This window comes from Odontesthes bonariensis, chromosome 22, assembly GCF_027942865.1.
Source record: "Odontesthes bonariensis isolate fOdoBon6 chromosome 22, fOdoBon6.hap1, whole genome shotgun sequence".
Classification (NCBI taxonomy): domain Eukaryota; kingdom Metazoa; phylum Chordata; class Actinopteri; order Atheriniformes; family Atherinopsidae; genus Odontesthes; species Odontesthes bonariensis.
Window position 1 is genome coordinate 18,093,086 of NC_134527.1, and position 15,292 is coordinate 18,108,377.

A 15,292-nucleotide genomic window follows, 5' to 3' on the forward strand; every position below is an offset into this window, starting at 1 on the left:
ATGAATAGAAGCGTTCTTCTGAGGCTGATCAGCTTTGCTGCTCTCCTCATCTGCGGTAAGTCTTCATCCATTTGAGTACTTTTTGTGAGGAGTGTGTGCAGTAACGAAGGGTCTTTGTGAGCCAAAATCTTGATGGAGATTAAATTAAATTTCTGATTCCTCTGTAATCAGATGAGCACAATAAGCTTTATCTATCTTTTTATTTGATGTATCTTTAATTTACCATAAGGCTCTTTTTCCAACTGAAGAAATGTGTCCGTGGCTCATTTTAACATTGTGTCACTTTTCCTAATGTTTTACTGGCAGTTTTTGTTTATCTCTTTAGAGGCGGTTCATATTTAAAAGGAAATGTGCTGTACATTTTTAGCATTGTAACACCTTTTTTTTTGGATGCTGATATCAGAATTTAATATCCGATTGCTCGTGTTTTTAAGTGTATGACACTGCAGCACTTTGCTAAAGGCAGACAACCAAGAGAGGCACTTTGGGGTCCAATCACATCTCTTCTGCAGCAGTGGTCTAATTGTAATCTCTCAGCTAATTAAGGTCATGTGAAAAACATGTGATTTTTATTCATTTTTTTAGTGTCTGTAAAGTTGTTAAAGTCAAACATTCACCCAAAGATTTGGTTGAGATGCTCAGAGGGGGACGACGCAGTTTAACTGTGGAGCAGTCATGAGACTTTTATGATCAAATTCCCCATCAATGTATCAGCTATGAAATAATCGAAGTACTAGAATTGTTTTAGTCCTCCTGGTGGAGTCCTTCCTTGAATCGGTGCCGTGTCATTAATTGTCATTTAATGCTAGCTGAGTGCACAGTTGGTCAGCAGGAGGCGCTGTAACCTTAAAGTTCCCCTAACCTGTTCGTCACAAAAACAAAAACCCTGCTTTTGAGCGCTGCTGTTGGTTTGAATCTTCAAACCATAAAAGCCATAACATCAATAAGCAAGGATTGTGGACATTAACCAGAGCTGTCTTTTTGCTTAAATCGTGGTAAAGAAAAGAAATGTCGAAATATGGAGGAAAGTAAGTTTCAGCCACAAATATGGCCTGTGTGCTGTAGATCAGAATCAGAATCAAGTTTATTGCCAAGTAGGTTTGCACTTACAAGGAATTTGACTTGGTGTAGTTGGTGCAGACAATATAGAATCTACAATACAATACAATATAGACTGTGCGTTAATGTAACGCAGGTCTGAAGATGCTACGTTAATGTAGTCGTGCCTGCTATATTATTTTACGTGACGCATAATACAAATGTAAGATCAGCTAACGAGGACCTTAAAAGAATAAAATCACCGTCACTTCCACAACACTATTGTACTTCAGTCAACCGGAATCTGAATAGCGGAACCTTCTTTTAAGTGCGCTCTTTAGCCCTCTGACCTCTCAGTGACCTCTCAGTGACCTCTCTCGTGGTTTTTTTTCTCTCATCTTCTTTATGAATGAACGGAAACACTAAAGCACAGAGGAAGTTGTTATTTCTGTGCCGTCTGACGTATTTAGTTGTTGTTTTTATTGCTGTGTTCTACATTGTTTTTCAGCCCAATGCCAGTGTCGGGAAGGCTGGAGGGAGCATAATGACAGATGTTACTTATTTTCAACCGAAGCAAAGTCCTGGCCGGAGGCGAACGCCTATTGTTTGAGGCAGCACAGCAACCTGATGAGCATAGGTGACGTTCAAGAGAGGGTGAGACACACAAAGGCAGATGAGATTCCAGCAACGGAATGCGTGCTCAGCAATCTTGTCTTATCATTCCTCTATTTCCACGTCTCACTTCTAGTTATGGATGAGGACGCAACTCAACTCGGAGATCTACTGGATCGGCTTGAATGACCGTGTTGTGGAAGGTGTCTGGGAGTGGAGTGATGGGAGTTCTTTCATAGAATACATATCGTATGTATTACAGATGTTACCCAGTTGTAAAGTCAGATCTGTCAAATCAAAGTCCATCTGTTTTACGTCCCCTACGCTACTCCATTCATTCATTTATTAATTATTTAATTATGTTTTAATCTGTTTTTCTGTGATGGCAGTTAAGGGCATTTTCTGATCTGAAAGCTTCTAAAAGGAATGTCTAAGGAGCATGATAGTGATTATCTATATATTTATATATATATATATTATTTATATTTTATATTCAAGTCTACACTATTAGATGTGGGTTTTTTTGTTTGTTTTCCATCCATCCTGAACATATCCTCTCCCCTCTGCTTTAGGCACTGGATGCTGGGCCAGCCGGATAACTTCAACGATGCGGACTGTGTTCAGGTGGCCGGAGATAGCTCCGGATACTGGAAGGATGAAAACTGCGACGACAAGGCGAAATATATCTGCAAGTACAGCAATCGTAAGTAAACTAGTGTGCATTTTTTTTTCTTCTATTCTTTCCTGTTACTCCGGCAAGATTAATAACAAACATTAAGGTTTGCGACAAAGTGAGATCAGGCCTTTTCAGTTAGAGGAAATCAGGTACATTAAGTGTGTAGATACATTTCACTAATTATAATAATGATACTAATAATAACCAGATTGGTATCAACTTTCAGAATCAATGTTATTGAATTATGATGGGAGTATGCCTTATATGTATTATTATATTAATCAAAGTTGAGGCTTTCTTTCTGCTTGAATTATTTCTCTGATATTTTAACTGTCCAAATCAAATCTTAACACACTGTGAACTCAAGGACAGGAACATTTGGAAAAACAAACAAACTTGTCCCTCCCTTGAAGACTTATAACAAAGCATCCCCCCCCCCCTCTCCTCCTTGATCTGCAGCAAATCCTACCCCACAGTGTGACTTTGCCAACGGCTGGAGGTCGCACGGCTCCGACTGCTACAAGCTAAAGTCGGAGATAAGGAAGAGCTGGTTGGCAGCCAGGCATGACTGCGTGCAGGAGGGAGGAGACCTGGTGTCCATCACCTCATTAGAGGAGAACACGTTTGTTACAGCAGCAATGGACCAATCCCATCTGGACCTCTGGATTGGGCTCTCCACTCTGGTGAGAGGAGCACCGTGTGGAAGCTCACTTGCTTCACAATAATTCCATATCCAGTATAAGTGTGGGGGAGATGATTGTGAAGATGAGCTCTGTTTCCCCAGAAATGCAACAAGATTTCATGTCAGGTTGAGGTTGGGAACAGCAATTTCGCCTGGTCGGATTCTAACCAGGGGTCGTACAGACACTGGGGCGATGATGAACCTACAGTGTAAGATATCATATCTATAAACCAGGAATTCATTCAAACTCCGGTATTAGTTTGATAAGTCGCAGTTAAAGCTTGTGTTTTCAACAGTGATGCACAGGTCGGCTCGTGTGCTGCCATAATCAAAGATACATCTGTGGAATTTGGAGACTGGAGGTCCCATGTGTGCAGATATGAGCGTCCTTACATGTGCAAACGCCCACTCAACAGTAAGCTGACCATTTCTTTTTCCACTCCCGGTAACGTTGTTTTGTGTCTGACTGTTTTTTCTGCTCCTCACCTCCAGCCATCTGTCCTCCTGGCTGGCCCGGCTGGCTGAGCTTCGCTGGCAGTTGTTACTGGCTGGTCAGTAACATCAACCTCTTGACCACCTGGCATGAGGCTTTTACCAAGTGCTCTGATATGGGTGCTCACCTGCTGATCGTAAACAGGTGGGGAAGAACAAGATGGCATGCATTTCACAATTAAAGCAAGAAACACGTTCCATGTTTGTTCCTAGAGGATTACAAAATGAAGACATATGATGGTCGTTGGTGGGCTCTGAGTGGATTTTCTTTTAACTTGGGGGAGAGAAAGCTTCCTGTGTCCAGCGTTAAAGAAATGACCTAGAAAGCAGGACGTTGTTTACACTTACATGATGGTTTCAGCACCGGTCTAAAAATATAACTGGTCTAAACTGAGCTACCGTTCATACAGATTAGCAGGGAGCTATATTATCCATTCTACGTTAACCTGATGTCACTCATTTCCACACGTGACAACTCATCTAACATGGACAGTCTCCTGCAAATAAGCAGCAGTGGGCAAAGTGTAAATCCTTTTATTTGCATATTCTTAGGTGGTTTAAAACCGATTTAGAGTAAAAAGCACTAAGAAAATAAGTAGATGCTCCTTTTTCTTTCCTTTCTTCATGACACAAAAATGAAAGAATAACTCTTTGTTTCAATATGCAATCCTGAGTGTAGCTAAGCTACGACTTTGATTCTTCATTATGATGTTTGTTGGCCAATTCCTTTTCCTTTTAATGAGTGCTAACCTGGTCAACTGGCAGGCTCAATAAAAATGTGCCACAGGTAGATGTTCAGGTTGTTCAGGAGCTCCTGCGGGAAAGAATAACTCTAATATGAAAAAATCTACGTGACAGACGGGCAGGGAAAACCCCACAAAAAAAAGATTTGTTATCTCCTCAAAGATCTCATTTGTCAAGCAACCAAGAGCCCCACTTTGTGTGACCACAGTGGAGAGTGTCACGTTTGTCCTGTTCCTTATGCACAGTCAAGAGGAGCAGTTTTTCATCAACTCCAAGCTTCCAGACTTTCACCAGGTTGACATTCCTGACATCTGGATCGGCTTATCAGGTACGCTGCAGACCCGTGTTTTTTTTTTTTTTTTTTGATGGCCTTTCTGCAACTACTGAACAACACTTCTTCATTTATGAACGCAGAGTAAGAGATTCCATTTTTCCTGTTTGTCACCAGATATGGACCAGGATGGGTCTTTCAGATGGGTGGACAAAACTGAGGTTAAGTTTTCAAACTACGGTGCCGGCTGGCCCAAAAACACCGCAAACACGTGGGACTGTGGCCAGATCTTCACAGGTGGGACCTGCTCTCTGCCGCCATGACCAGAAGAAACCGATCGTCTCGTGTTTTCAGAGGGAGACCGGTGTTGCACGAACAACATCAGCTGAGTTTGTGTTGTCTTTCAGGGAATTATGACGGCAAATGGGAAACAACCAACTGCTTTAAGAGCCTGGGTTACATCTGTGAGATGACGGGTGGAATAAACCCAAAACCAACAACAACCCCTGGTCAGTCAAACTGGATCTTCCCTCTTTACAAACCGTCTCGTCACAGCTTTGTCAGTGAGGGTTTTATTGTGTGCCTGCAGTCTCCCACTGTGACCATGGATATTTGTTGTACGGCGACTTCTGCTATCATTTTGAGAGCGAGAGAGTGAAGAACTGGCACGATGCCGAGGCTCACTGCACCAGTGCGCAGGGCCACCTGGCCAGCTTCCACTCTCTGGAGGACCTGAGTTTTCTGACTGGTGAGCGACTAAGAAAACAAATGATTGGATGTAAGTACGTCTGCTCTGGTGTTTTGATGTGTTGTCCTTCCTGCAGCTCACATGCCAGGGGAAGCTTGGGTGGGCTTGAATGACATCAATGTTGAAAGCCAGTTTGTGTACACCGATGGAACACCTGCAGTAAGTGACAAAGATAGAAGCAGTATCAACCATGGAGGGCAAAAAAAAAACCCACCGCAGTTTGACCACACAGATGCTCATACTAACGTAGAAACAGTGTCTCAACCTGCGCCGCTGTTTTTATGTGGATGTCAGAACTTACTCCCGTGGGGGACCAACCAGCCAGACAACTGGCAGGACAACGAGGACTGTGCTCTTCTCACAGGAATGACTCACCCTGATCCCGGGAAGCTCAAAGATGATTTCTGCACGGCCACCAAGGAATATATCTGCAAAAAAGGTGCGCCACTCTTACACTAATGTGCCTCTTATTGCTTTCATGCTGTATGTTTTAGTTCTTACTTGTGTTGATTCCTCACAGCAAAGGGACAAGGACCTCCTCCCCAGCCTCCAACATCTGGACCAGGTTAACATCATTCCAGACTTTTCTCAAAACTCCAACGACGTGATGCGTCCGCATTTTTCTGAACGCGTGCATGTACCAACTGTTGTTTGCTGCAGGATGGAATGACAAATGCGGTTCCTGGATGTCCGACCCTTTTAACGACTTCTGCTACCTGTTTAACCCCATCTCCACGAGGACTTGGTCAGAGGCTCGAACCGACTGCCTCAACCAGGGAGGAGACCTCGTCAGTATCACTGATCCCTTTGAGCAGGCTTTCATCCAAGGTACACGTGACATGTCACATTTCTGCTGCTGCCGTCAGCCTTCTGTTGAGTTTGACACAGATTAGACAAAAACTACCAAGCCGACTTTCACGGACCTTGTTGGAAAATTGAAGCCACGGCCAAAGGAAGAACCTATCAAATGCAGGCACGGAATCGGGACTGCTTTTGTTAAAGCTGCTAAAACCTGCATAGGCCTCGGTGGACGATGCGCTCATCACATCGTCCTTACAATCGTTTCATTTATTTATTTATTTATTTATTTATGCCATCATTTATTTGACTTTTCACATGAATATGTCAACAGACGGCTGCAAGAAAGTCAATAAATAGCTGCAATATTAAGGTGGTCTTTCATTGTTTCTCTCAGGTGTGATCCAGCAGACTCCCACTGGGATCTCTCTGTGGACGGGTGGCGTGAACTCCATCACCGAGGGCGGCTGGGAGTGGTCAGACGGCTCTCCGTTCCGATACATCCGCTGGAACACAGGTCCATTTCAAGCCGACGGGACTTCCGAGAAGTTGTCAGTGAAAGACGAAAAGTTAGATTTACCTTTAACTTTTCTCTCACAGGTAACCCAGGAGGGGAAGACTGCCTTTCTATACTTATTAATGACGGCTACTGGAACGATGACAATTGTCAGAACAAAAGAGGATACATCTGTAAGCGGAGAGGTGAGAAGTGCGGCTCGAATTACCCTCGACACCTGCAAAATAACGATTAAAGGGATAGTTCGCCTCTTTTGACACGAAGCTGTATGACATCCCATACTAGCAATATCATTTATGAACATTGACGTACCCCCTGCTGCGTCCTGTGAGCCGAGTTCCAGCCTCGTTTTGGCTTTGACGAAGGTAGTCCGGCTAGTTGGCTAAAGGGAGGCAAAAATAGCGCCAAGCGATTGTGAGGTCTGACTTTTTCTGGCTAACGATTTTGTGATGCAAATGTATTACTCTTTTGAACGCATATTGTTTTGAGAAGCAAGACGCGTTATTTTTGCGACCCCAGCCAACTTGCCGGACTACCTTCGTCAAAGCCAAAACTCGGCTGGAACTCGGCTCACAGGACGCAGCAGGGGGGTAAGTCAATGTTCATAAATGATGTTGCTAATATGGGATGTCATACAGCTTCATGTCAAAAGAGGCGAACTATCCCTTTAAGACAACATGTGGCGTGTTGATCATGCGTTTCCTCTTTCAGGAAGGACACCCGAGCCTCCTCCACCTCATGATGGTATTAAAGACAGTTGCATTATTTCTCCTCTCCCATTATTTGTCAAAAAAAAAAAAAACATTCATGGGCTACATTTATTGTCCGTCAATATTTTTGAGATAAATCTTTTCATTTCAGGTTTTATTACAGCGCTGGTGTGCCAGTACTCCAGTGCTGTCCTTCATTGTCCACATGAAAGCGTAATTAACATCCAGTCTGCTTTCTACGGACGGAAGAGCGAGGACATCTGTCCGCACTTTGATGGATCAGAAGGTGCTGCTGCATTTTAGCGACCGGATTTACAGATGCAGTGTAGAGAACAGCTGCATCTCATGGCATCATGGCTGCTACTGTGTAAATCAGATCAGAATGAAAAAGAAATACTCACCTACACTTATACTACTGTCCTCTAGGCAGCTGCACAGTTGAAGGTGTCCTTCCTATGTACAGAAAGGCGTGTGACAACCGTCCTTTCTGCTTCGCATACGCCCACGCGGAAGTGGACCCCTGCCCAACTGTCTCAAAGTATCTTGAGATCGTCTACACCTGTGAACAAAAAGGTACCTTTTTCTTTATTCCTCTCATTAATTCTGATGCCCGTACTTAAGTTTTAAAAACCGTGACTTCAAGCAGACACTTCATTGTTGTGCTTTGCTCAGTGTGTCTACATGGCCTGGGTGTCGAGGACAGAAACATCTCAGACTTCCAGCTCTCTGCTTCCTCCTCCATCGGTTCCTTTACTCCCAGGAATGCCCGCTTGAATGGAAATTCCTGCTGGATGCCTTCAGGAAGCCGTAAGTACCAACCCAGCCGCCACACATATGAAATAACACTATATGACACATGCTCAAAGGTGAAAAACGATTTTTTTTTTTGTAATCGGACTTATTTGATATTGATGTTTCAGTTAAAATAGGCCAATGCACTGAAATGCAGGTATTAAACGACATCTCGTGTCCCCTATTCAAGCAACCTCAAGCTGGATACAAGTGAACTTGATCCAGACCAAAAAAGTAACCGGGATTGTAATCCAGGGTTGTCCTCAGAATGATCACTGGATCACCAAATTCAAGATCCAGCACAGTATGGATGGATTAACCTGGACTGACTACACAGCTGACGGGGAGGTGGGTACAGAGAAACCTTGAAATAACCAATAGCGGAGGAGTTCGAAAAGCCAATCTGGAAGCTCTGGAAAATGTTCTTCTAACTTGAACATTTGCAGTAATCGTTCGTTTTTTTTCCCCCCTTATATTTTCAGTTTTTCCCAGGTAACATGGACAGAAACACCCCTGATACTCAGCTGCTGGGCACGCCTGTGTCGGCTAATTTCATCCGCATCCGTCCACTGGAGTTCAACGGACAGGCAGGCCTTCGATTTGACGTTTTAGGATGCACACCTGACTGTAAGGAAGCCCTGTCACGTGTTGATATCAAAATCTGCTGTAAATGCTGATTTCTCATGTAAGGAATACTGAATAGTAATAACATCTGTGGTTCAACAGATGCAATTGCATGTGCCACCAAGCCCAATTTCAACTTGGCCAATGACCGAATGACGTGAGTAAAATCAGCATTTGTATTTTTCTCCTTATGGTATTATGGTATGGGACATTATGTGATATCCCCAACGCTCATACAACCTTAAACTATGATCTTGCTAAATTTGCCAGGGTCCATTGTCCAGCAGGCTGTGCCAGGTCTAATTACATGGTGTATGGCACGTCGGTATATCGTGGGGTATGTGAATATAGTCACATCTGTATCAGAATAGCATTTTTGTCGTGTGTGTGTGTTAGTCAGATATAAAATGCCACCCTTTCTGTCGGTCTTGTTTAACAGGACTCGAACATCTGCGCAGCAGCCATCCATGCTGGTGTGATCCTGAATGAGATCGGAGGCGACTGCACTTTGCTGAAAGCTGCAGGACAGAACTTCTACGCCGGCTCCAACAGGAACGGCATCACCTCAAGACAGTGTGTAGACGAGTCTTGTCATCTTAATCCTTAGTTTCATGTAGAGACAGTCCAAAGTAGCTAATTAAAAAATAAATGTGACCTCCACAGGTTTGATGGAGACTATAATGTGTCCTACACTTTTGCTGATGGTGGTGAGCCAAGACACACTTACATGGCTTTGAATATTTCACTGCTCTGTGTACATTTCTGCTTGCGACATTTAATAACAACTGATTAGACATCGTCTCCTTCAACTCATCCACAGAGTTGAGATGTTCAGGACCCGACTGGTATGAGTTCGGAGAGTTCTGCTACAAACCTTTTGGAGACAAAAAGACGTGGCGTGACGCTCGAACCACATGCAGAAATCTGGGTGCCGATCTCGTATCCATCCGGTCGATGACGGAGCAGAGCTGGCTGGAAAGCTATTTGTACATGGGTATGGATTTAGAGGAGGAGGAGGGAAAAGATTGTTTACATACAGAAGAAGTTCAGTTAAAAAAAAAAAAAAAGTTGAGTACAAGTAAATGTTGAGCAAGTGTTTAATTTTATTTTTTTATCTGTTTTGCTTCACAGCCACCAGTGATGTGTGGACTGGTCTGAATGACTTGTTTGTTCCTGGTATGTTCACGTGGTCGGATGAACACATAGTAACCTTCACCTACTGGGCTCCAGGGGAACCGAACAACCACATTGGCTTCAATGAGGATTGTGTTGAGATGTCGTACCAGGTAATGAACACACAGAAAAAAAACAACAACTTTATTTTATCTTTAATGCAGTTAGAGTGTCTCAGAGAAGTCATATTTTTTTTTTACAGACCGGCCGATGGAACGACATATCTTGCGCAGAACTCAATACTTACATATGCAAAATGCCAAAAGCACATTACCCAATGCCTTCAGTCAGACCCACAGTGTATGGATGCCCTCAGGTACGACAGTTTAACTTTTCAAATTCCCCTCAACGTGTGCAAGTTATAAAGCTTACAGTAAAAAGTCTACAGTGCTTTTTTGTGTACTTGTCAGGGCTGGGATGCATATGGCTACTCCTGCTATTGGATGGAAGAGACAGCCAGGAGCTGGTCTGATGCTAAAGCCTTCTGCAAGGAGCAGCAGGACAGCTTCTTGTTGCACATCGGAGACATGTGAGTGGGATGGACATATAGGTTTTTTTTTCGATAAGCAGCAATGTCCACGTGAAGGTTGCATTTCCAACTAAATGTATTAATAATGCTGGCATACTTAGCATCAGGCTCAGCGAATGCAACAGTCTGATGGAAACTCTCCCGTCTGTGTGTCACTGCAGCTACGAGCAGTCGCACTTCACGGTGGCACTGACAGGAAAGACCGGTTTGTGGTGGATCGGACTGCGTGCCCGCGGAGGGGCAGGTGGAGGGGTGGACTACGTCTGGGACAACGACTTGCCTCTTACCTTCACTCACTGGGACAAAGACCAGCCAGGTACTGCCCTAACACCATCGCTAACGTAATCTGAGCAGGAAACTGCACACACACACACACACACACGAGAAAACACCACTCTGCCCTCTTGTTTCTAGATAACGGGGATGGCACCTGCGTGGCTATGACAACGGGTCAGATTGGTGGTTTCTGGGATGACAAGCAGTGCTTGGAGAAGCATTCCTTCATCTGTGAAAAACTCAGACCTGACATCACTCCACCCACCAAGCCCCCGACGCCTCCTCCGGCACAGGGCTGTGCTGTAGGCTGGACGGCCAAGCCCCACTTCAGGAACTGCTACAAGGTAATAACAGCTCATTAACTAACTGATCCAGACTGGTAGCATGATGACAGTGCTTGATTTTTTTTTTTTCTGATTTACTACAGCTCTTCCACAATGTGAACTGGTCCATGAAGAAGAGCTGGGGAGCTGCACATGAGGACTGCGCCACCAGAGGAGCTAATCTGGTCAGCATCCACAATCAGGAGGAAGAAGAGTTTCTGTCTCTGTACAGCAAAGGCAGCAGCAAGTGGATCGGCCTCAAGCACAACCCAATAGAGGGAGGTGGGTATTATCTCTCTAAATGTGTAATGGAATCCGTCGAGTAATGCGAGCAGAAAATGGAATGACTCTTCTCATATAATAGGATATTCCTGGAGTGACGGCACGCCTCTGTCACACACCAACTGGGGTCCCGGAGAGCCGAACAACCACGAAGGCCGCGAGGAGTGTGTCGAGATGGTGAGCAACGCCAACGGTAGTTTCTCCGTGTGGAACGATCTCAACTGCGACGCTCACCAGGACTGGATATGCAGGATCACTAAAGGAAAGAACCCCATCCTCCCCCCAGTACCCCCATCTCCTGAGCCAGGTAAGCCGATCCCACGGTGCCCCTGTCCTTTCTGCACACAGGCAACAATCATCCGAGTGAAAGATCTCATGAAGATTACGTGCTCATTTCCTTTTACACCTCAACCTTCAGCTCCTGACTGTGGCTCCAACCCCGGGTGGAGGAAGAACAACAACATCTGTTACTACTATAATGACACAGACATAGTTGACTTCCACACAGCTATGAGACGCTGCTACGCAGAGAAGGCCACGCTCGTCTCCATCCTCAACAAAGATGAACAAGCTTATGTTAACAGCATGGTATGCCTCGTCTGTTTGACTTCTGTTTAGGCGATTAACCCTGCAAAATGTTCCACATGTTCATTTGATGTTTCCCTGATCTTTAAGGTGGGGACAGGGGAGGTGTCTGCCGCCTGGATAGGAATGAGGATGTTTGGCATTGCAAATGGACAATACATGTATGTGGATCACTACGTGATTGGTGCTGAGCGGATGTAAAATTAAAAGGAAAAAGTGGCTACGGAACATAACTTACATAATAATTAAAGTTCATCTGAGCAGCTGAATAACTGTGGAGGTTCCACAGTTATTCGCTACAAAAAAAAGACATTCACTCGCATTAATTCATTATAAATGAACAAACTTCAAAAGATTTTCTTACTTGAATACAAAAATAGAATGAGAAGTATTTGATTTTCCCCGCTTAGGTGGGTCGACCTCTCTCCTCTGACGTACACTCACTGGAGTCCGGGTGAGCCGAACAATGCAAACGGGGAGGAACAGTGTGTCCAGATGAACAGACATCAAGGTACTGAAACTCCCCGCTTTTTTTTATTTTTTTTGTAAAAATTTTCTCCCAAATGGTGAAAATTGACCTAAGATTCCCCGTGCTGATGTGCTCTTCCCTCTGGATTGCAAAGGTGGATGGAACGATGCAAACTGCGGGCGAGCCGGAGCGGGTTACGTTTGCAAAAAATTCCCCGGAGATGTCCACACCCCTCCTCCACCCACACAGCCTTGGGAGGGCAACTGCCCTGAAGGTTGCACACTTTCCTTATCTATATGCAAGCTAAAAAGATTTACAACATGCTGTCTTTTTTTCACTCACTAAAGAGTAAGTCCGTTTGCTGTCCATACTACCAATGAACGGTTTCAAAGAGTGGTACTATTTAGCAAGTTGTTGCTAAAGTCTACATCAGTAAGAATAAATGTATTCATCCATACTGCTGGTTTTACGCTCCTTCTCTGCTGCAGGATGGATGCGTTTTAAGGACAAGTGCTTCATGTTCAAAGGGAAAAAAAATGAAGCCAAAGCGAACTGGTCTGACGCTCGGAGCTGGTGCGTAGCCCAAGGGGCAGAGCTGGCAGTTATTGACAACCAGTATGAGAATGGTAAGCTCAGCAGATCAACATTCACAGAAACTCTATAAGAATGTATCCGTCCAGTTGCTGATATTGCGTTTGTCCAGACTTTGTAGCTAGTTACCTGAAAGACCTACAGCGCCCGACCTGGATCGGTCTGTCAGATCTCTTAGTGGAGAATCAGTACGCCTGGAGTGACGGGGTCAGCCCAGTCCTGTACACCAACTGGAATGAAAAGGAGCCCAACAATGCCGGAGGAGCGGTGAGGAGGATGTTGCACGAGTGGAGCAAAGCTTTGTACTGAAAGGGGCCAGTGTAGAGCTAGCTTTGATCTTTCTCATCCTGCTCAACAGGAACACTGTGTGGCACTGACTCACAGTCACCTGGTGACCGGCAAGTGGAACGACGATGCTTGTCATCAGAATCACAGCTTCGTCTGCCACAGGAAGAAATGTCAGTAAATACTCCAGTCCGATCCTTTTAGAGAGAGAGAGAGAGAGAGATATATATATATATATATATATTCAGATTAAAGCAGCTGCAGCCAATAATTTTGTCCATTTGCCTCCACACCAGCGAGCAGCATCGACCCTCCTCCCCCAACTAAGAGCCCGTGCCCAGACGGCTACGTCTCCTGGTACATGAACTGCTACAAGCTGGTGGAGGAGCCGGCGACTTGGGATGCAGCTCTGGCGGCCTGCAAGGAACAGGGCGGAGACCTGGCCAGCATCGACATGAGCTACGACCAGGCCTTCGTTGCCGGGGTGGTTCTGCAAGGAAAAGCCGACGCCTGGATTGGACTCAGGCGCAAGGTGCTCATCAGACGAGCTTAAATATCTCTGAAGAAGAGACCCTGAAACTAACTGTCCCTGACAAAGTTTTAGATTAAGTTGGCAACGATCAAAAAGACATTTACAGTCATGTTGTAATGCAGGAGGATGGCTCCTACATGTGGACAGATGGCTGGCCAGTTTTCTTCACTCAGTGGGGACCAGGAGAGCCCAGCAACATCAAGGATGAGGGCTGTGTGAGCATGCACGCTTCCATCTGGTTCCACGGGACCTGGAACGACACCACGTGTGACCAAGCTAAACCCTACATCTGCAAGATCTCCTCAGGTATAATCCTCTGGGACTGAGCTCATCTTTGTTTTTCCCCTTCCCTTTGGAAACCCAATGTTCCGTTTAAGAAAAGATTTGTCGTTCTTAATACAACTTGCATCCTCCCTCAGAGAAACCCCCGCCCACTCACAGCCCCGGTGATGGGAAGTGTCTGCCATTCTGGGCCCCTTACGGACGCCACTGCTACTTTGTGTACGACGGTAAGGAGGGCTTCTCCTGGCCGGACGCTCGACACTACTGCCAGTCCATCAGGACCGAGCTGGTCTCCATTCACAGCAGAGCAGAGCAGGAGTTTCTCAGGAAACTCAACTACACCAAACATCACAACGTCTGGATCGGCCTCACCAGGGACAGAAACTGTGAGTTTAGAAAGTCGTTCTCTTAAGAGTATAAGACCTGACAAGTGCTTAAAGACAGATAAAGAATTACACCTACCTATGTTTGGCTTCTCAGTTGGCTGGGGCTGGACTGATAAGACGTCACTGGGATTCCTCAACTGGGCTCCCGGTGAGCCCAATGAAGCCTTTCATCCTGGAGATATCGCCGAGGAGAACTGTGTGGAGATGTACCACGACGGACGCTGGAATGACAACAACTGTCTGCAGAAGAGAGGCTTTGCCTGCCGCCACCGCCAGTGTAACAGTTTCTTGATGTCATTTCTGCAGCTTTCAGTTTGTTTTCTAAACGGGACACGATGAGCAGCAGTTCGTCTTTCTCTCTTTCAGACTATACGACAGACGATAACAAAAATCCTGTTTTCCCCACCGATGGTCCCAGTGCCAGTAAGTGATAAAAAAATGTTTTAAAAACGCACACTGTGCTGCTAATACGTCCACCACTTTGGTTGAGACTGAAGTGTCTCGTGTGATACAGGACATTTCTCATCCCCAGATGACACAATCTTTACAGCTGTAGTGACCTACAGACTTTTTATCCTGTGATTTAGAGCCAAATAGAAAATATTAGCGGGCTGACACACCAATCTGCATTAAAACCACTGCTGTACCACAAGCATGTTCTTTTTCAGCCCAAAATATACAAAAATACAATCGGTTGACACGTCTGCCGCATCTCCATAAACAGATGGAGGGGTGATAGCTGGCGCCATTATCGGCGCCATCGTCTTCTTCGGCCTGATACTTGGACTGCTGTACTACGTCTTCAGCGTGCGGGGATATAAACTGAGCAGCCTGAGCTTACCAACAAGAACCACCAGTAACATTGAGGTGGTAAG

General features: G+C 45.1%; 1 protein-coding gene across 1 annotated transcript in view; it reads left to right on the forward strand.

Moving 5' to 3' along the window:
* The window catches only part of LOC142373344 (uncharacterized), a 15,953-nt gene continuing 661 nt past the window's right edge, over window positions 1-15,292 (forward strand). Inside the window, exons 1-49 of the mRNA XM_075456544.1 lie at window positions 1-55; window positions 1,547-1,692; window positions 1,787-1,899; window positions 2,223-2,353; window positions 2,786-3,009; window positions 3,111-3,217; window positions 3,305-3,423; window positions 3,501-3,645; window positions 4,490-4,572; window positions 4,693-4,812; window positions 4,923-5,024; window positions 5,105-5,263; window positions 5,340-5,422; window positions 5,558-5,702; window positions 5,784-5,828; window positions 5,924-6,091; window positions 6,459-6,578; window positions 6,662-6,763; window positions 7,290-7,322; window positions 7,440-7,574; window positions 7,715-7,861; window positions 7,961-8,095; window positions 8,271-8,428; window positions 8,563-8,707; window positions 8,807-8,861; window positions 8,975-9,041; window positions 9,144-9,277; window positions 9,368-9,411; window positions 9,525-9,698; window positions 9,836-9,990; window positions 10,080-10,193; window positions 10,288-10,406; window positions 10,568-10,722; window positions 10,821-11,026; window positions 11,110-11,287; window positions 11,370-11,594; window positions 11,706-11,875; window positions 11,963-12,033; window positions 12,283-12,383; window positions 12,496-12,615; window positions 12,830-12,967; window positions 13,045-13,199; window positions 13,291-13,390; window positions 13,514-13,749; window positions 13,872-14,055; window positions 14,169-14,417; window positions 14,512-14,694; window positions 14,784-14,840; window positions 15,142-15,287. Of these exons, the coding sequence (XP_075312659.1) occupies window positions 1-55; window positions 1,547-1,692; window positions 1,787-1,899; window positions 2,223-2,353; window positions 2,786-3,009; window positions 3,111-3,217; window positions 3,305-3,423; window positions 3,501-3,645; window positions 4,490-4,572; window positions 4,693-4,812; window positions 4,923-5,024; window positions 5,105-5,263; window positions 5,340-5,422; window positions 5,558-5,702; window positions 5,784-5,828; window positions 5,924-6,091; window positions 6,459-6,578; window positions 6,662-6,763; window positions 7,290-7,322; window positions 7,440-7,574; window positions 7,715-7,861; window positions 7,961-8,095; window positions 8,271-8,428; window positions 8,563-8,707; window positions 8,807-8,861; window positions 8,975-9,041; window positions 9,144-9,277; window positions 9,368-9,411; window positions 9,525-9,698; window positions 9,836-9,990; window positions 10,080-10,193; window positions 10,288-10,406; window positions 10,568-10,722; window positions 10,821-11,026; window positions 11,110-11,287; window positions 11,370-11,594; window positions 11,706-11,875; window positions 11,963-12,033; window positions 12,283-12,383; window positions 12,496-12,615; window positions 12,830-12,967; window positions 13,045-13,199; window positions 13,291-13,390; window positions 13,514-13,749; window positions 13,872-14,055; window positions 14,169-14,417; window positions 14,512-14,694; window positions 14,784-14,840; window positions 15,142-15,287 (6,456 nt within the window). The remainder of the gene's footprint in view (window positions 56-1,546; window positions 1,693-1,786; window positions 1,900-2,222; window positions 2,354-2,785; window positions 3,010-3,110; window positions 3,218-3,304; window positions 3,424-3,500; window positions 3,646-4,489; window positions 4,573-4,692; window positions 4,813-4,922; window positions 5,025-5,104; window positions 5,264-5,339; window positions 5,423-5,557; window positions 5,703-5,783; window positions 5,829-5,923; window positions 6,092-6,458; window positions 6,579-6,661; window positions 6,764-7,289; window positions 7,323-7,439; window positions 7,575-7,714; window positions 7,862-7,960; window positions 8,096-8,270; window positions 8,429-8,562; window positions 8,708-8,806; window positions 8,862-8,974; window positions 9,042-9,143; window positions 9,278-9,367; window positions 9,412-9,524; window positions 9,699-9,835; window positions 9,991-10,079; window positions 10,194-10,287; window positions 10,407-10,567; window positions 10,723-10,820; window positions 11,027-11,109; window positions 11,288-11,369; window positions 11,595-11,705; window positions 11,876-11,962; window positions 12,034-12,282; window positions 12,384-12,495; window positions 12,616-12,829; window positions 12,968-13,044; window positions 13,200-13,290; window positions 13,391-13,513; window positions 13,750-13,871; window positions 14,056-14,168; window positions 14,418-14,511; window positions 14,695-14,783; window positions 14,841-15,141; window positions 15,288-15,292) is intronic.